The following is a 21,481-nucleotide window of genomic DNA, read 5'->3' as shown; positions in this document are numbered from 1 at the left end:
AGAAAAAGCCAATAAAACACCATATACGAAATTAGGTTTTTGACATGGTATTGCACTTTAGAAATGACGTAAAAGGTTTATGAAATATTTTAGTATAATAGCTTACATTACTAAAGATTCTTGAGAAGATTCAAATTGTGCAAAAAGAACATTTGAGAGGGGATTCTGGATTAATAAAAGATACTAAGTGCTAAGAATTGCTGTCCCCCAGAAACATGTCAAATGCATACCATGAAAGTTATTTATCAATAATAGATTGTCCGATAATGGCAGCATGCGGTTTAGAAAGAGGAAATTAATTCCCGATATGAATGTTTCGGCATAATTTTTGAAAAGTGGATAGAATTCCTTGTAGGGACGAAATTCAAGCAAAAACCATCAGTCCTGCTTCTTTCAGTTTTCTTGTCTGTCCCACTTCCATGGGGTTGGGGGGTGGGGGTGGGGGGACAGGAGGAAATGGAGTGAGCCAGAGAGTTAATCTTTTGTATAGGTCCTAAATCCTTGATGGAATGAAACTATGAAATACATTTTAGACACCATGACAAGGCCTTGGACAACATGGACCATTTTCCATACCTCGGGAGCCTACTGTCAACAAGGGCAGACTTCGATAATGAAGTCCAACACCGCTTTCAGTGTGCCAGTACAGCCTTCGGTAACCTGAGGAAGAGGGTGTTTGAAGACCAGGACCTCGAACCCTGCACCAAGCTCATGATCTACAGAGCAGTGGTGATACCCGCCTTCCTATATGCATCAGAGACATGGACTATGGACAGCAGGCACTTCAAAGAATTGGAGAAGTACCATCATTGGCAGGATAGGCGCACTGTCGGTGTTCTCGCTCAGGCCAACATCCCCAGCATCGAAACATTGACCATGCTCGATCAGCTCTGCTGGACGGGCCACATCGTCCCCATACCTGAAATTAGACACCCAAAACAAGTGCTCTACTCAGAGCTCCGACACGGCAAGCGAGTCCCAGGTGGACAGAGGAAACGCTTCAAGGACACCCTCAAAGCCTCCTTGAAAAAGTGTAACATCCCCACCGATACCTGGGAATCCCTGGCCCAAGACCACTCAAAATGGAGAAGCATCCGCGAAGGCGCTGAACACAGAGTCTCTTCGCCGGGAGCACACAGAAACCAAGCACGAACAGCGGAAGGAGCGCATGACAACCCAAGCACCACACCTACGCTTCTCTCCAACCACCGTCTGCCCCACCTGTGCCAGAGACTGTAGATCCCGCATTCGACTCATCAGGAACCTGAGAACTCACATTAGTGTGGAGTCAATTCATCCTCGACTCCAAGGGAATGCCTAAAAAGAGACATCATGACTGAGGATATCTTTTTAGCTGCTCTTCGGTGGAACTCTTCCCTACAGGTTCTTCCCCCACTTTTGAAGATATCAGCTCCTCCAAAGTGTCTGTGTTCCCAGTGCCTGCTACTTCCTCTCATCCAGTCATGCTGAATACCAATCTAGCCCAAAGCACCAGCTGCCATATAAATAATTAGCTGCTCTCTAAGTATCAAGGTACCGGTTATACATGTATACTTGTATTTACTCTGTACAGCCACAAGAGGGCTCAACCTCTGGAATCCCAAAATTCCTTGGGAGCACAGGTATTTAAGGAGGCTTCACAGGTTGGAGAGGCATTCTGGAGACCTGCAATAAAAGACTACGGTCACACTTTACTTTGAGCTCACTGTGTTCGGTCTGACTCTGTATCTCGTTGCCAGTTGTTGTGTATGGAGAAAGATAGCGAACCCAAAGATGCAGAGAACGGTGGGCATCCTGGAGAAATTCTCGGAGGGAGATGATTGGGAGACTTTTGTGCAGCAACTCGACCAATACTTCGTGGCCAACGAGCTAGATGGGAAAGAGAGCGCTGCCAAACGAAGGGCGATCCTCCTCACCGTCTGTGGGACACCAACATATGGCCTCATGAAGAATCTGCTCACTCCAGCAAAACCCACGGGGAAATCGTAGGACGATTTGTGCTCACTGGTCAGAGAGCATTTGAACCCGAAGAATGGCGAGGTACCAGTTCTAAACCTACAAAAAGGTCTGAAGGCTAGGAAGTGGCGAGTTATGTCGCCGAGTTAAGACGTCTTGCAGGACATTGCAAAGTTGAAGGACATTTGGAGCACATGCTCAGAGACTTTTTCGTACTTCTCATTGGCCACGAAGCCATACTTCGCAAGCTTTTGACTGTAGAGACCCCAACCTTGAATAAGGCCATAGCGATAGCCCAGGCGTTCATTGCCACCAGTGACAATACTAAGCAAATCTCTTAGCACACAAGTGCTGCTACAAATACTGTAAACAAAGCGATGTTGTTTTCGAATCGTAACGTACAGGGCAGGTCACACATACCTGTAGCTACACGTCCGCAGATGTCGCAGAGTCCACCATCAAGGGTGATGAATGTAAGGCCATTAACACCTTGTTGGCGCTGCGGGGATGATCATAGTTTCCATTCATGCCGATTCAAAGAGTACGTTTGCAAGGGCTGTGGAACAATGGGACACCTCCAACGAGTGTGCAGGCGAGCTGCAAAGCCTGTTAAACCTGCAAACCTCCATGCTGCGGAGGAGGACAGATCCACGGAGGATCACTACAAACCAGAGCCTCAGATCGAGGAGGCAGAGGTACATGGGGTGCACACATTCACCACGAATTGTCCCCCGATATGCTGAATGTTGAACTAAATGGACCCCCGGTGTCAATGGAGCTGGACACGGGCGCGAAACAGTCCATCATAGGCAAAAAATACTTTCGAAAGCTTGTGGCGCAACAAGGCCTCAAGGCCAGTCTTAACTCCAGTTCGCACAAAACTAAGAACTTACACTAAAGAACTGATTCCTGTAATCGGAAGTGCTACCGTAAAGGTCTCCTACGATGCAACGGTGCACAAGCTACCACTCTGGGTGGTACCGGGCGATGGTCCCACGTTGCTCGGCAGGAGCTGGCTGGGAAAAATACGCTGGAACTGGGATGACGTCTGAGCGCTATTGCCCACTGACGACACTTCGTGTGCCCAGGTCTTAAACAAATTTTATTCAGTGAAAAACCAGGCATCGGGAAATTCCAAGGAGCAAAAGTGCAGATCCACCTAATTCCGGGGGCGTGACCCATCCACCACAAGGCGAGAACAGTACCGTGTACATGAAGAGAGAAAGAGTAGAGATCAAGCTAGACCGGCTGCAAAGAGAGTGCATCATTTCACTGATCGAGTTCAACGAGTGGGCCCGTCCTATCGTCCCATTCCTCAAGGGAGATGGCACCATCAGAATCTGAGGAGATTACAAAGTAACTATCAATCGTTTCTCCCTGCAGGACCAATACCCACTACCAAAGGCCGACGACCTCTTTGCAATGCTGGCGGGAGGAAAGACGTTCACGAAGCTGGATCTGACTTCAGCCTACATGACGCAGGAAATGGAGGAATCATCGAAGGGTCTCACCTGCATCAACATGCATAAGGGTCTTTTTGTTTATAACAGATACCCGCTTGGAATCCAATCAGCGGCGGCGATATTCCAGAGAAACGTGGAAAGCTTACTGAAGTCGGTCCCGCACACCGTGGTCTTCCAGGACGACATGTTGATCACAAGTCGGAACACACTCGAGCATCTGCAGAACCTGGAGGAGGTTCTTAGTCGATTCAATTGCGTGGGGCTCAGGGGAAAACGGTCAAAGTGCGTTTTCCTGGCGCCTGAAGTGGAGTTCCTGGGAAGGAGGATTGTAGCGGACGGCATCAGGCCCACCAACGCGAAGACAGAGGCAATTGAGAACGCACCGAGACCACAGAAAGTGACAGAGCTGCGGTCGTTTCTGGGACTCTAACTACTTTGGTAACTTCTTACCGGGTCTCAGCACACTGCTAGAACCACTGCATGTCTTACTACGAAAAAGGGACGAATGGGTTTGGGGCAAAAGCCAAGAAAATGTCTTTGTAAAAGCGAGAAAATTGTTATGCTCAAACAAATTGCTTGTGTTGTATGATCCATGTAAGCGTTTGGTACTAGCATGTGATGCATCGTCATATGGCATCAGGTGTGTATTGCAACAAGCTAATGATTTCGAGAAACTGCAACCGGTTGCTTATGCATCCAGGAGTCTGTCTAAAGCTGAGAGAGTCTACAGCATGATTGAGAAAGAAGCGTTAGCGTGTGTCTATGGGGTAAAGAAAATGCATCAATACCTGTTTGGGCTAAAATTCGAATTGGAAACTGACCATAAGCCACTTATATCCGTGTTCTCGGAGAGGAAAGAGATAAATACCAACTCATCGGCCCGCATCCAGAGATGGGCGCTCACATTGTCTGCATACAACTACGCCATCTGCCACAGGCCAGGCACAGAAAACTACGCCGATGCGCTCAGTAGGCTGCCATTGCCCACCACGGGGGTGGAAATGGCGCAGCCCGCAGATCTAGCCACGGTTATGAAAGCATTTGAGAGTGAGCAATCACCCATCACTGCCCGGCAGATCAAAAGCTGGACAAGCCAGGACCTCTTATTATCTCCAGTCAAAAAATGTGTGCTTCACTGGAACTGGTTCAGTGTCCCAGTGGAAATGCAGGAAGAGATAAAGCCGTTCCAGCGGCGCAGAGAGGAAATGTCCATACAGACAGACTGCCTTCTGTGGGACAATCGAGTAGTGGTCCCGAAGAAGGGCAGAGACATCTTCATCAATGACCTCCACAGTACCCACCCAGGCATTGTAATGATGAAAGCGATAGCCAGATCCCATGTGTGGTGGCCCGGTATCGATGCGGACTTGGAGTCCTGCGTTCACAGATGTAATAAATGCTCACGGTTAAGCAATGTACCCAGGGAGGCGCCGCTAAGTTTATGGTCTTCGCCCTCCAAACTGTGGTCTAGGGTACACGTCGACTATGCAGGCCCGTTCTTGGGTAAAATGTTCCTTGTGGTTATAGACGCGAACTCCAAGTGGATTGAATGAGAGATAATATTGGCTAGCATGTCCGCTGCCACTACTGAAAGCCTGCGGGCCATGGTTGTCACACACGGTCTACCCGAGTGAGTGACAACTGGCCATGTTTTACCAGTGCTGAGCTCAAAGAATTCATGACCCGTAACGGGATCAAACATGTCACATCTGCCCCATTTAAACCAGCGTCCAATGGTCAGGCAGCGAGAGCTGTGCAAACCATCAAGCAAGGCTTGAAGAGGGTAACTGAAGGCTCACTACAGACTCACCTATCCAGAGTCCTGCTTAGTTACCGCACGAGACCCCACACTCACTGGGATCCCACCTGCTGAACTGCTCATGAAAAGAGCACTTAAGACAAGACTCTCGTTAGTTCACCCTGATCTACATGAACAGACAGAGAGCAGGCGGCTTCAACAAAGTGCATACCATGATAGCGCAAATGTGTCACGAGAGATTGAAATCAATGATCCTGTATTTGTATTAAATTATGGACAAGGTCCCAAGTGGCTTCCCGGCACTGTCGTGGCCAAAGAGGGGAGCAGAGTGATTCGGGTCAAACTTTCAAATGGACTCATTCACCGGAAACACTTGGACCAAATCAAACTCAGATTCATGGACTATCCTGAGCAACCCACCTTGGACCCTACCTTTTTTGACCCCCAACATACACACCAGTGGCAACCAGCACCACGGTTGACCACGAAGCAGAACCCATCATCCACAGCAGTCCTGCAGGGCCCAACACACCAGGCAGCCCAGCAAGGTCAGCTACACAGCAGCCCAGCGACGGCCCAACAAATGATTCAACAATACCAGCTTTCACACCGACACAATCAACCAGGACAAGAAGGGCCCCAGATCGACTCACATTGTAAATAGTTACACTATTGACTTGGGGGGGGGGGGGGGGGGGGGGAGGGCAGGTGAGTGTTGTTTTATATATAAGACTTGTATTTACTCTGTACAGCCACCAGAGGACTCAACCCCTGGAGACCCAAGGGATCCCATAATCCCTTGGGAGTAGTTATTTAAGGAGGCTTCACAGGTTGGAGACACACTCTGGAGACCTGCAATAAAAGACTAAGGTCACATTTTACTTTGAGCTCACAGTGTTGTCTGACTCTTTCTCCATACACAACAGTACCAACTTTTATTTTTTGAACACATCAGATAGTGTATTTGTTATGCATGTAATCCTGTAAATACTATGTCTAACCACCAGAGGGCTTATCCCCTGGAGCCTCAAGGGATCCCACCTGTATCTAAGGAGGACTCACAGGCTGGCGAGGCACTCATCTGTAATAAAGGATTGCAGTCACACCTTACTTTGAGCTTGCAGCAACTTGTCTGACTCTCCATTCAAGACATAACAGCCTTATAGCACTGCTTACAGTTAATCCAGAGAGCAGCTGTAATGGTCATCAAGGTCTAATTTTCAGCTGGGGTGCAGAGTACAACAATAGATGGGAAGCAACACAGAGGAGAAAGGGCATGGAGTCCGGGGTGGGGGGGGGGGTCCACAATTTTAAAATTAAAATGTATATACTTTAAGAATTAAGGATTTACCCAATTAATAACTTTGGAAGAACAAAGCTGGGGGTGGGAGAAAACAGACTAGTGCGGAGCAGGATTGTTTAATAGTAATAAGTCAGCAAATTGGGATGGCACATGCTCAAAAGAATTTCCTCTCGATCCCATTTTTAATTAGAAGATATTTTTTTGTTTATCCAAAGAATGGGAATTGTGAGGCTGAGATATTGGTGTATTTTGGGAGTCAGCTGCTTGGTTTTAGTCTCGTCACTGAGGCACGTGTGGAATCAGTGAACAACGTGCCCAAGCTTCGAATATAGGGATAATCTCCACACATGCACACAAAAAAAAAAATCACATTTCGAAGACAAACGGTCAGCTTGATATGTTGTAAATTATTTAATTTTTGCTTCCATATTTGTATTGCTTCACAGAGGTGGAGGGAGAAGACAGCAAGTTGAAGATCTGAAATGGCAATAGATGTATCTATTGAAAGAATATTCAAAAAAAAAATTTTTCAGATCTGCACCGTTAATTTTCTCAGTTATTTCTTGCTTTTTTTGAACCCCACAATGAGCTGGACAAATTGTTGAGATGACAAAAAGGACCCAAACAGCTGCCAGTCAGGAGCAATTTCCAACAGCAATAATTAAGTTCTGATTAAACTATTTAATCACTTCCTTATAAAGGATTTCTGATCAGTGGCCTTAAAGAAACAGGCCAAGTTATCCAATAACATTACAACCATGCTCCAGATACCAGACTACCCACAAGTAAGGTCATGAGAGATCAGCTAAATAAACTGAAGAATTACGCAGACCATGAAAATCTTCCAATAATGGACATCAGTAGGTTTTTAAAAAGGCTTAAAATGTATTAATTAACTGGTTACTACAATTGATCTGCTAGACCTGTACATTTGGATGCAGCTTTCACCATACATCTTGACTGTATATAAAAATGCAGAGATTAGTTAACATTTTGCAATGTTCATACTCACCCAATTTTTGCTTTCTCCTCACAAACATCAATGTGCAATGTCACTGGCTGTATACCAAACAATGTGAACTTTTTTGCACGATATGGCAGCTTCCAAAAAGTATCAAATGCTCTTCGTACACTGAACAGAAACATAGAAGGTGGTGATTGGGGTGAAAAAAATGACATAAGTAACATTTTAAACTTAAAACTCAAACTGTGGCTTTAAAAACAATTCATGTATCAAAGGGAACAATAAGTGTCACAGCAGATGAATATATATTACTTGCATCCAGTTGCACAAAATTGGTGACAATCTTAGAGACTACTTCCTCCCAGTGTTCAAAACTAACTTTGGCAGAGAGTAATCTGAATATGTAAATCTGAAAAAGATCAGTATGTTAAATACAAATGAAAAATACCTCTCTGCAATGGTTTTGGTAGACATATAATGCCAAATTAGTGGGTACATTTTGTTTAGATCCTTTATTAGTAATGGACATATAAAAAAGAAAATTCCTGAATATTCCCACAAGTTCACTGGTTATATCTTACTTTATGGGCAAATTGTCTAACAGGAAAGTCACAAGATCCTATTGCTTTAATAAATGTTTAGTTCCATGCCTGAAGTTGCACCATATATAAAATCACACCACATCACATCCTTTCGCTTCAGCTCTTGGATGAAAGGCTCTAAAGAGATCAATGCATTTGGTTTAGCAGATACCAGTATTTTATTGAATTGTGCAGAATTCAACTGTACCAATATAAGAACATAAGAAATATGAGCACGAGTAGGCCGTTTGGTCCCTCGAGCCTGCTCCGCCATTTAATATCATGGCTGATCTGATCATGGACTCAGCTCCACTTCCCTGCCTGCGCCCCATAACCCTTTACTCCCTTATCGCTCAAAAATCTGTCTATCTCCACCTTAAATATATTCAGTGACCCAGCCTCCACAGCTCTCTGGGGCAGACAATGTCATAGATTTACAACCCTCAGAAGAAATTTCTCCTCATCTCAGTTTTAAATGGGCGGCCCCTTATTCTAAGACTATGTCCTCTATGTGGAAATATCCTCTCAGCACCTACCTTGTCGAGCCCCCTCATTACAAGAACATAAGAAGTAGGAACAGGAGTAGGCCATACGGCCCCTCGAGCCTGCTCCGCCATTTAATACGATCATGGCTGATCCGATCATGGACTCAGGTCCACTTCCCTGCATGGTCTCCATAACCCCTTATCGTTTAAGAAACTTTCTATTGCTGTCTTAAATGTATTCAATGTCCCAGCTTCCACAGCTCTCTGAGGCAGCAAATTCCACAGATCCACAACCCTCAGAAGAAATTTCTCCTCATCTCAGTTTTAAATGGGCGGCCCCTTATTCTAAAACTATGCCCTCTCGTTCTAGTCTTCCCTATCAGTGGAGACATCCTCTCTGCATCCACCCTGTCAAGCCCCCTCATAATCTTATATGCTTCAATATGATCACCTCTCATTCTTCCGAATTCTAATGAGCAGAGGCCCAACCTATTCAACCTATCCTCATAAATCAACCCCTTCATCTCCGGAATCAACCTAGTGAACCTTCTCTGAACAGCCTCCAATGCAAATATATCCTTCCTTAAATACGGAGACCAAAACTGTACGCAGTACTCTCTAGGTGTCACCTCACCAATGCCCTGGACAATTGTAGCAGGACATCGCTGCTTTTATACTCCATCCCCTTTGCAATAAAGGCCAACATTCCATTTGCCTTCCTGATTACTTGCTGTACCTGCATACTAACTTTGTGTTTCATGCACAAGGACCCACAGGTCTCTCTGTACTGCAGCACTTTGCAATTTTTCTCCGTTTAAATTATAATTGGCTTTTCTATGATTTCTGCCAAAGTGGATAACCTCACATTTTCCCACATTATACTCCATCTGCCAAATTTTTGCCCACTCACTTAGCCTGTCTATATCCCTTTGCAGATTTTGTGTGTCCTCCTCACAATTTGTTTTCCCACTCATCTTTGTATCATCAGCAAATTTGACTTCATTACACTCAGTCCCTTCATCCAAGTCATTAATATAGATTGTTGACCTGCACCGATCCCTGTGGCACCCCACTAGTCACTGTTGGCCAACCGGAAAATGACCCATTTATCCAGACTCTCTGTTTTTGGTTAGTTAGCCAATCCTCTATCCATGCTAATATATTACCCTCAACCCCGTCCGTATCTTGTGCCAGAGCAGCTTCCAAAATAACTACATTTTAGGGGTGATTGTTATTTGCAGGAATTTAAACCAATTGGTTATGCTCCAAGTTAGACATGAAATAAGTTACTGCTTATGTAACCATCAATTTAGTTAGCTCTTCAGAGCATTAGAAACAAATTAGGTTGTAAATATGCAGAGATATCCCCCTATCTGAATTATTTTAAGACATCTAAAATACCCAAGAACAAAATGTATAATATACAATTTTCACAAAATTTATTCATTAGGCCCTGGATTTGACCAACTTGAGTAGCCTTTATTTATGTCAATTTTTACACGCATAATGATTACCATTCAACTCAAGCCCACTATTCTTATTTCCTTCTTTTAGCCTTTCATAGTTCATTATCGCCTCCTCACCCAGCCACGTAAACTTTCATCTCATTCTTCTCCATTAAGTTCTTGCTGATTTCGACACCTACTCATCATAACTCCTCAGCATTCCTTCTCTCCTGCCATCAACCCAGGCTCAATTCCCCATAAACAAGCCCATGGACTTTGACCTGTGTATCCCTCAGTATTCTACACTAGACCCATCATAGCACCCAATGCTGCCATGAATAAAAACTCCAACGGCACCATCCTCCAAGGAGCATGCGGAGTGAGATAGTCGGCAAGAGTGGAGATTAACCTCACCAACCCCCTTCCCCATCCTGCTCAACTCTTCTACCAAAGTACAACAACCACCATCCGGTTTCATATTTCTTTCCTAAATATTTGCTCACTCACGAATAGGGCTCTTGCCATCCACAACCTCAGCGTGGATGAAAGTATTAACCTCCCGGCACTGACAGAAATATGGCTCGCAAGCAGTGACTCCGTCCCACTTAAAGAAGCCTCGCCACCTGGCCAGGGAGTGCTTGTTCTATTCCCCAGCACTAACAAATCTCACCTTGATGAATACCAAAATTAATTTTAAAAATTGGAATTTTTATTAATAGACCACTTCTTTAGTAAAATGTGCTTTTAATCAATCAATAGTGCAAGCATATTGTGGATAGTTAATGCTTACTCCTTTGCTTTCACCAAAATGTGCTTTGCGTAATCAACTAGGAAGCACTCTGCAAGATAACTACTTCCACTTGATACAAGAGATTCTAGTATTGCCCTGCACCAGCATTGCAGTTCATGGCAGTAAATAGCACAAATCTGCAACAAAAGAAAAGAAGTCATTACCCATTTAGAAGGGACATAAGCACTATCATTTTGTATGTATTACTCAAATAGTTACACATCTAAGCTTAAATTTGTTGGAGTTAAAATAATGCGACTAGAGCTTTACATATCCCTACTAATTTTGAACACCATTATCCACTGATGAGATTTCAAGATCGTTTTCACCATATGCGCACTGGAAGGAGACATAAGGCAGCCTAGAACAATAATGTAAGTTATTTTTAATAGATTATAACTTACACAGTTAGAATATATACAAATATAAAAAGTTCCTTTTAAAAGTAAGGAAAGAACTTAGATTTATATTGCAACTGATCATGTCCTCAGGAAGTCCTAAAGTGCTTTGCAACCAATAAACGACTATTTGAAAATCAGCACTGTTACGTAGGCAAACATGGCAGCCAAGGTTGCATATAGTAAGGGTATACAAACTGTAAATGAGACGAATGGTGGCATTGGTTGATTGAAGATTTTGACTAGGACACCAGGAGAATTCTGTTCTTCAAATAATACCATGGGATCTATAGCATCAACTGGGCAGGCAGACAAAGCCTCAGTTTAACATCGAATCTGAAAATAGCACCTCTGACATTGCAGCACTCCTTCAATAGTGCACTGAAGGAGTACTGCAATGTTATGCAGCAGAAAATTTACTGGTATGAAAATTGAGTTATCCACTTTCTCTTGCTTATAATGCTCTCAGGCAAAAAGAGTATGAAAGAAATCAACTATTATTATTACTACTACTACGAATAATAAATCAACAACAACTTTTATTTATATAGCACCTTTAACTTAGTAAAACGTCCCAAGGCGCTTCACAGCAGTGTTACAAGACAAAACAGATAAATTTGACACTGAGCCACAAAAGAAGAAATTAAGGCAGATGACCAAAAGCTTGGTCAAAGAGGCAGGTTTTAAGGAGCATCTTAAAAGGAGGAAAGAAAGGCAGAGAGGCGGAGAGATGGAGAGGCTTAGGCAGGGAGTTCCAGAGCTTAGGACCCCAAACATCTGAAGGCACAGCCACCGATGGTTGAGCAGTTATAATGAGGAATGTTCAAGAGGGCAGAATTTGAATATTACCTGGCCTTGTTCTAGAACAGGAAGTTTAAATTCTTCCAGTTCTTCGAGGCTTCTGTGGTAGAGCTGGTTCATCTTTTCCTCCAATCTTTGGTACTGATTTGCATTTTCAGCCAGGTCACTGAAGCCATTTATTATTCTCCCCCAGAAACGGCCAGGATCTTCCACCTAAATACACACAAAACTAGGGTATTATTAACTTCCAGTATGCATCTAAAGTTACTGACTTTAAACAAAAAATTGATTTACTGCAAAATATGCTGACATTGGATGTACACCTACTGGTGATCAATTATTCCCATCACATCACACTGGAGCAACGTGCATATTAGCATCTGTTAGCTTATATTTTCACTGGTGTGCAACATCAGGTTGAGACTGAAAGTTATGTTTGCAGAATAAGCCATTTTCAAACACTAAATTAACTGACAAAAAGATACCTAGGATTGAAAATTATGGGTTACACAAATACGATTTCCCAACATGGGTGCCCAGCAGACAAGGCTTTGAACCAGGAGTGCAAGAAAGCAAAATATTGTCCCATATAGTGAATTAGTTATTAGAAACTAACTTTATAACAACTTTATAATATTGACTCTCATTATTTTTATGCTGCATTTTTATTAATTATCACCTTCAAAAAAAAATCAATGGCTGTGTCAAAATATAATTAATGAGATTAAAATGTCAGCACACCAAAAGACATACAAGTACTGCAAGAGTAATCCTGTCCCAGCCATCTCAGACAGCATTGGAGAATTCGATCCTAAAAAGAGCTCAAATTAAATTTTGGCTTTCCAATACAAAGTAAGAGACATAATGTATATAATAGTTATCATTACCTTTATAATCAAAATTTCAATCATCTTCGGTGTAATGCTACAAAATTTCAAATCTTCTTTACGAATAAAAGGATCCTGTTTTGAAAACAAAAAACATAGTCACATAATGCATCACATTTGCTTTACCTCTTAAAAAATGTTAGAAATGTAATTCAACAGAGCAAATAAGACACCACATACTGTTGCAGCTGTGAATGGAGATATTCTGTTCAGTTTGGGTAAACACACAACGTTGGACCTGGCAGAGAGAAGACTAACACAACTGGTCAGCTCAGCTTTATAGCAACTTCACTGCTACTACAGGCATCCCTCTGCCACCCTCCCAACATTGACTTTATACACAGCTATCCGCTCATCTCCAGTAAGGTTTCCAACCGCCAATCTTTCCCCCACCCCACCCCAAACTTCCATCAAATTTGAGTGCAGCATACCCCATAAATGGTCTTGAAATAGCTCAGGATGAAGTTGAAAGAGACATGATCAACCAATGCAGAGTCGCAATCAACAAAGCCATTAGAATGTTTATATGACCAAAACAGTGAAACACAAGTCAGAAATCATGTTCAACCTGTATAATTATCTTGTTATACCATTCCTCATAGAATACAGCACAAGAGGCCATTCAGCCGATCATGACTGCGCCGGCTCTTTGAAAGAGCTATAAAATTAGTCCAAGTCCCCTGTTCTTTCCCCATAGCCCTGCATATTTTTCCTCTTCAAGTATATATCCAATTCCTTTTTGAAAGTTACTACTGAATCTGCTACCACCACCCTTTCAGACAGTGCAGTCCTGATAACAACTCGAAGCATAAAAAAAAATCATTCTTTTGCGAATTATTTTAAATCTGTGTTACCAACCCACCTGCCAAAGGAAACAGTTTATCCTATTTACTCTTATCAAAACCCCTCATAATTTTGAGCACCACTTTCAAATCTCTCCTTAACTTTAACCTCTGCTCTAAGAAAAACTTCTCTGGTCTCTACACATAACTAAAGTCCTTCATCCCTGCTTTATTGTAGTAAATCACCTCTGCATCCTCTCCAAGACCTTGACATACTTTCTAAATGCGGTACCCAGAATTTTACAACACTCCAGCTGAGGCCTAACCAGTGATTTATAAAGGTTTAGCATAACTGCCTTGCTTTTGTACCCTGTTTATAAAGCCCAGGATCACAGCCTTATTAATTTCTCCTGTCACCTTTAAAGATTTGTGTATGTGAAACCCAAGTTCTGTGCTCCTGCAACCCCTTTAAAATTGTAACATTTAGTTAATATTGCCTCTTCTCATTCTTCCTTCCAAAATGCATCATTTAACATTTCTCTGCATTAAATTCCATCTCCCTTGTGTCTGTGCATTTCTCCCATGTCCAGTTCTGGCCAAGACACAAGGGAGGCAATCAAGCATTTTAAGGAAGGCAAGACTGATGCCAAGATTTAGAGAACGGAGTTATGATGAAAGACTGGAAAAACGTGGGCTTTTCAGCCTCGAAAGAAGTAGTCAAAGGTGATCTCATAGCAGGTATAAGACAGCAAACAGTAGGGAAAATATAAAGCCAGAAAATTACTTTAAACTAAATTGCAAGTGTAGGACGAAGGTTAGGAAGTTCACACAAAGGGGTCAAGTTTCGGCCCGAGTTGCTCCTGTTTTTTTGGAGCAACTAGTTTAGAATGGAGCATCTTAGAAATTACAATTCTCGGCATTTAGTTTGCTCAAGTTCTAGTGAGTTAGAACAGTTTCATTTTAGAAGAGATTTTTTTTTCAACAGGGGGCATGTCCAGCCACTTACGCCTGTTTTGCAAGCTTAGGCAGCAAAAACTTACTCCAAACTAACTTAGAATGGAGTAAGTGTAGATTTTTGTACGCTCAGAAAAACCTTGCCTACACTGACAAATCAGGCGCAGGGAACAAGAGATGGGGGTGGGGGGGGGGAAGGGAAGTAATTACATTTTACAAGCATTCAACAGTCCCACTTATACAAACAAAGAGCCATCCTGAATAATAAATGATAAATAAAGCAAATAAAAAATACATTGAATTTTCCTACTTGTATGAAGCAGCAGCAGCAGCAGCCGCCGCCTTAGAGCTGTGGAGCTTCAGGCCGTTCATCCAGGAGGCGGGCGGCGTCAGTCCAACGACGGCAACAGCAGCCTTCAAGCTGCGGAGCTTCAGGCCATTCATTCAGGAGACAGGGGTAGCATCAGTCCAACGACAGCAGCCCAACGATGGCAGCAGCAGCCTTTGAGCTGCGGAGCTTTAGGCCATTCGGTCAGGGGACAGAGGCGGCGTCAGGTCACCCACAGAGACGTCAGCAGCAGCCTTCAAGCTGCGGAGCTTCAGGCCATTCGGTCAGGGCACAGGGGCGGCGTCAGTCCAACGACGGCAGCAGAGCCTTCGAGCTGCGGAGCTTCAGGCCATTCGGCCAGGGCACAGGGGCGGCGTCAGGCCACCCACAGAGACGGCAGCAGCAGCCTTCGAGCTATGAAGCTTCAGGCCGTTCGGCCAGGAGAAAGGGGACTTGGTTGGGGCCACACACACAGGCAATATGCAGCAGCCTTCACAGCAGTGAAGTTAATTTTATAGGCTACAGGCCATTCGGCCAGGAGACAGGGGAGGCGTTCAAAGCACCAGGAGGGAGAACCAGCCAGCCAGTTTAAAAGTTAAATTTGTAATTCAAGTATGGGTGCTGCATTATCAACACCACGGATTATGCAATGGTTCGCCATCAATTCACTGCATAAGAGAGAATTGATCAGAGCTCACCGCATCAGGAACATCATAGCCCGTAGGCTGATGGGCAGGAGACCTTACCCACGTCGGCAATATCGAGCCAGCCGCTCGTACCTGAGCGAGGCTGATTGTGTCAAAAGGCTGTGTTTCCGCAGAGAAGTTGTTGTTGAGATCTGTGATATGCTGAGAGCAGATTTGCAGCCCAGAAGCAGAATGCCGACTGTCTTGTCTGTTGAAGTGAAGGTAACAGCTGCACTTGCCTTCTATGCCTAGGAATCGTTTCAAGCTACAACTGGAGATGTGTTCGCCATCTCTCAACATGCAATACATGCCTGCATTTACCAAGTCACGGCTGCACCGTATGCGCGTGGTCACGGCTGCACCGTATGCGCGGAGGAATGACTTCATCAAGTTCCCAATGACCACACAAGCAATGCATGACTGGGCTGTGGGCTTCTTCAGGATTGCTGCCTTCCCAAAGGTACAAGGCTGCATTGATTGTACCCACATCGCCTTGCGAGCACCTTTGCAGGATTCCGAGCAGTACAGGAATAGACAAGGTTTCCACTCCAGCTCGTGTGCAGCTCGTGGGTATGACGACAAGCAGCGCATCATGTCAGTCGATGCGATACACCCTGGCAGCACCCATGATGTATTCATCTGACACAACAGCGTTATATCTCACATGCTTGAGCAGCAGCCAGAAGGGCAGAGCTGGCTACTGGGAGACAAAGGGTATGGCCTGGCCATCTGGCTCACGACCCCCCTACGAGTAACACGGATGGAAGCTGACCATCAACACAACATGGCGCACATTGCAATGCGCAGCATCATAGAGAGGACCACTGGCATCTTGAAACAGCGTTTCCGATGCCTGGACCATTCCGGAGGCCACTTGCAATACTCTCCTCAGATTGTCGGTCACTTCACTGTTGTGTGCTGCATAACTTAGCCATCATGAGGCAACAGGAGCTGGTAGTGGAACCAGAAGACCCACGAGGGGCCAGTGCCTGATGATCGTAATTTGGAAGAACAGGATGAGGATGATGACGACGATCAGGAAAGCATGCAAGTGCCTGATGCCGGAGCACGAGGTCAGAGGAGGGCCGTCCATCGTGCTCCTTTAACGATTGCTCGAGCCCTGCACCAGCAGCTCATCCGTGAACGCTTCAATTACTGATGCCCGAGGGCACCGCGACAACTGTTGCGCATGGACGTTTATTTTTTGGGGTTGTTCCTATGTTGTGTTGTGTTCATGGAACATGATTCAGTTTTAATGAAAAAAAATTTTATTACAAAGTTAATGTTAGTGTAATAAAATATTTGTTGTATCAAACTTTACTTTTTAATATGACTCTAAGATCACTTGTAAACTTGTAAAGTTACAAAAGTTACAAAACAATTTCAATATGAAAAATCTTACACTCTTAAGATCACTTAAACTTCAAGATCACTTTTTAGGTGCAAAATTAAATAAGATACAAAATGTGAGAGCATTTACACTATAAGATCACTTAAAAACCCTAAGATCACTTATAAGTTGTAAAGTTACAAAACTTACAAAACAATTTCAATTTGAAAATCGTAACTACAGTTACATCCTGTTCGAGTTCTTTCCCTTTTGTTATGGGCCAATTTCTTCTGCAAAGATTAAAATATAACTTTTTACAGAGTGCGTCTTTCTGCAGGGTGGGACATACAGATAGTCACATTTATAATTACATAAAAAAATGAAAATCTTACTTACACTAACTACTTTACCAAGGTCGTGCCATTTCCTTTTACACTGGCTTCCAGATCTCATGGTATGCACTACTGCGCAGTAATCTTCTGCAACTTTCAGCGTTTCTTCATTTCTTTGGGTGGCACTTTTATGCGACCTCTGTTGCTGGCATCCAGCTCCTGCCATCTCTGCTCAAATGACGTTAACTAATATCTCCACTTCCTCATGCAAGGAATTCTTTGTTCTTGGTGGACGTTGTTCCATTGTTGTATTGAATTGACACTTTGATTTTTCAAAAAACACAATCCTTATTTTGCTGCACCTATGCAGCACTTGTTCTGGAAGTTTAGCAGCAAAAAGCAGCACTCACTGATTTCAGCAGGTGACTTCTTCAACAGTGCTGCTAAAAGCACTCCTTCAGGCACAAAAAATCACCAAGATTCACTCCCAAGCCTTTCCACAGCTCCACAAAACAAATCAGCACTTTTCCTCCTGTACCTTTAAAAATAGCCACGTGCCAACGTTTGTGTCTCACTGCGCGTGCGCACACGCTCCAATGTGCATGCGCAGGGCTGCCAGCAGGACGTCTTCTGCTGTGAGCTAGCCCCCCCCCCCCGCACTCTCAAAATCGGCGTGACGCTTTGGCCACGCCCCCCGCTGAACTCTGCGTGCCGCGCCGAGCAAGCTGCTGGGAGGCCGAGAATTGCTCGGTATGTTTTTGGCGCGCTTTTGAGCGCGGAAAACGGGCTTGGGTGTCGGGCTGCGCCGTTCTAGGCGCGGCCCGAAACTTGAGGCCAAAGAGTGATCAATACATGGAATAAACTCCAAGGTAAGAGTAGCAGAAGCAAAAATCCTGGAATCATTTAAGAACCAATTGAAAGCTGCAATCATGGGACTTCGGGATCATTTTGGATGGATGAACTAAGACAGGACAAATGGCTTTTCTCATCCATCATTTTCTTATGATCACAGTGAAGTTGATTTCATAACATGGCTGTCGTGAAAGGAGTGGAATTTGATGAAATATGCAATGTTAATATCAACACAAATGAACTTGAAAACTTTAAATGAATGCAAAATTAAAAGCTGCCAGGAGTATGCAAAAGGTAACAAAAAAAAGCTGCCAGGAGTGCTCATTTACTAAAACAGCAATCTCCAAAAATATTACAATATTGTCTCACTGGGTGTTTGAGTAAGTTTATATATTGGATTATAGCGTTATTTTATCTACTAATAGATATTAAAGATATTGGCCTGGATTTCGTGCTAAGAATAAATAACGATGAGAAAGCCTCACCCTTATTGTGGAGTAAATCGGACAGCATCTTCCAGCATCCGTACATGCGGAAATCAGGAAGTTGCTGTTCAAGCTGCCCTGCTTCTCCAGAAGCATCGCTGCACTGGTATCTCACCAAGAAATTCAGCATTAAAACACATGAAAGGGTGTGAAGTTGCTATACTAGATACCCACTAAACATGCCAGAAAAAGTTAGGGCTTGTCCATTCAAGTGCAAGTAGTTTTAAAAATAGCATGATGAGTCTTAATTACTGCCAACCAATCTCTCTGGTATTGAAAGTTTACTTTTACAAGTGTGGCATCTCATTCCTTGAAATTTTAATGATTATTAGAGATTTTTTTAAAACTTTTTCTGAGTCCTTTATCTCTCTTAATCCCATCTTTATTTTCCTCTTTATCTCACTTTCTGTACATGATTTTATATTGAATTAACTTACACTTCCTGGTTAAGACTCCATGGGGCCAAAATTCAGGATCTCAGAAAGACCCATTATTGCCCATTTACGGCGGCCACACGGTGGAATCCCGTGGCCGCCGCTTTGTGGTCAACTGGCCACCCCGACCCAAATTCAGGTTGGGGATTTTTCCCCCTGGACCTAATTCCGCCCCGATGCTGATGACCGTCGTAAGCGCGTCATCAAAATGCGCACCACTGCTCTCCCTTACCTGAATAGTATACCGACCGAAATTCAGTTAAAAAAATCGTTCCCCTGCCACGCGGTACCCCCGACAACTTTTTCTGTCGGTGCACCTTCTCCTCACTATGTGCAGCCCGGCGGCCCTTAAGGGGTAGGGCCCATTGCCGCCGCAGCCCTGAATTACGGCCCTCACGTCTTGGTACGGATTCTTCACTCCGGCACGCAGTTGCTTAACCTACTCACACAGGTCCCAGATCCCCCATAGAGGGTGCTGTGCTGAAATGGATCTCTAATTACCCCACATTTCAGCGCCAAAGCCTACAAAAAAATCTGTAACCAGCTGCAAGTGTTTGTTCACCGCTGACCACAAAATCCAAGCCAAAATTTATGTCTGTACTCAATTCCTGTATCAACTTTTTCATTATAAATTCTATATCCCCATTTATTGTAGAAATTATGCAATGTTTATGCAAATTTGGGACCAATGGTGGCACTGTACTTTTGTGTTCCCCAGCTCCTTAACCTATAATGCACACACAGAAACTCCTAAGCTTCAGCCAACTCTACTTCTCAAATTGCTATTTCACTATAAATAATATAAAATCAGTGTTATGTAAATATAAGGACCGAATATAGGACTTAAAATGGAGACAATTACATCTGCACATGCTGATCAAATTGTTTCCACCCTTTAACCTCACTAGAAGACTACACTTGGTCTCGACTCCCCTTGTGCAATTGACTAGTTATTTATTTAAAAGTATGGAGTTTTCACATTTTAAGCAATAACACAGACAACAGCCATATTAATTTGCATCCATTTCCAACAGCAATATTTAACCAAAACAGCAGCATCCCACAAAAAGTACAGCACTTAACATAGAATCTGAGAACCCAGCTCACCATCAAATAAAGACCAATGACGAAGGTTTTCCATGTTATCGAACATATAACAAACTCTTGGAAATAAGTTGCCTGGTTTGTTGAAAAAAATCCTCACTTTCTCTCAATGCCTCCGCCCCGCGGGCCTATCTATCCATCCACTCACTCACTTTACAGACGAGGGCAGCACGAGAGCCCCACAAGAGGGGAAAGTTCACAATTAAATCGACGTTTTACGGTACAAATTATCGAATTAATGTCAGTTTTGGCCATTAAATTTAAACACACATCTTCCCTTCATCCAACGAAACTCACCTTGAACCTTGAAGACCATCAGCCGCCTCTCCCCCACTCCCACCAACCGTCTCCAAGCGCTGCTCCCGCCGCACCTGACTCCCCACGCGCCTGCGCCGTTCTCTAAAGGACGTTCCACCATGTTGTGTGGCCTTTCAAGTTTGGTGCCAGGTACTGCAAACCGGTTAATGCAGGCTGGCTGTTGCGAGGGTGGTTGTAGGATTTTGGTGTGGGAGAATACTTCTGTCTTTGCCCTGGTACGTTATAATTTCTCTCAGCAGGTCGAAATAATCACTGCTTCAATAGGAATCTCCATTCTCCTCATTTGTACTCCAGCACTTGCCTAGCGTGTGGTATATTGTGAGGCTGTTACTTTATTTTTTATTCATTGTGAATTTTCGAGACTTTGAAACCAACTAAAAAACTGTATTTGTGGAAATGCAAGGTTATAACCTATATTCTATTATGATTTAGGCAATTGATTTATTGAGAAAATCTCTTAACTTAGAGTTACCACGTGTGGCACAATTTACTGTTCAAGTATTGCAGTTTTCAGCAAAATGGCCCAAATGCTGTGAAAATGCCACTTTCTAGGTGGATCTGATACTGAATAACAAATCAAAACGCCTAATTAGGATGTTAAATGGAAAACAAAATATGTTGCTGCCAGTATATAATTGTAGATATTACCTATCGAGTACAGTAAACAATTTTATCATCTAACTCCCATAAAGTGATTAGATATTACAGTGGGCTAGAACAGAATCTTTATAGTGCTGTGATTCAATTTAGCTCATACTAATGGAACCAAAGTCCCACTGCTTGCCAACAAAGTCAGGCATAAAACATTAGATAAGACGGCTCTGTCCTGGGGGATCATGGGACTACAACACAAATCTACCCACAGTGTGACAAGAATTGAGAAATCTCATTCAAGGACCATCACCTGATGGTATCCGTACACAACACGTAGATGGAGCACAGCACAGCAAATCTTTCCCGCTGGAAGAGGTTTCCTAAAAACAAAAATTATCCCCAAGATGTCAGCAAGACTGAATCACCCAGAAGTGGTCAGGCAGTGCAAAA

General features: G+C 43.6%; 1 protein-coding gene across 6 annotated transcripts in view; it reads right to left on the bottom strand.

The window, feature by feature from the left end:
* The window catches only part of tdrd12 (tudor domain containing 12), a 212,313-nt gene extending 191,846 nt beyond the window's left edge, over positions 1–20,467 (bottom strand). For all 6 annotated transcript variants that reach the window (XR_011596358.1, XR_011596357.1, XR_011596359.1 and 3 more), the window contains exons 1-5: positions 20,417–20,467; positions 12,833–12,907; positions 11,994–12,158; positions 10,747–10,883; positions 7,494–7,613 (exon numbers count right to left, since the gene is read on the bottom strand). Coding sequence is in view for 3 of the 6 variants with exons in the window: in XM_070898098.1 (XP_070754199.1) it covers positions 7,494–7,613; positions 10,747–10,883; positions 11,994–12,158; positions 12,833–12,856 (446 nt within the window). In the remaining 3 variants the exon portion in view is untranslated. The remainder of the gene's footprint in view (positions 1–7,493; positions 7,614–10,746; positions 10,884–11,993; positions 12,159–12,832; positions 12,908–20,416) is intronic.
* Between the last annotated feature and the right edge of the window lie 1,014 nt (positions 20,468–21,481).

The sequence above is a fragment of the Pristiophorus japonicus genome, chromosome 13, assembly GCF_044704955.1.
Source record: "Pristiophorus japonicus isolate sPriJap1 chromosome 13, sPriJap1.hap1, whole genome shotgun sequence".
Lineage (NCBI taxonomy): Eukaryota > Metazoa > Chordata > Chondrichthyes > Pristiophoridae > Pristiophorus > Pristiophorus japonicus.
The sequence above is the reverse complement of the archived record's forward strand: the minus strand, read 5'-3'. Positions and strand labels throughout refer to the sequence as shown.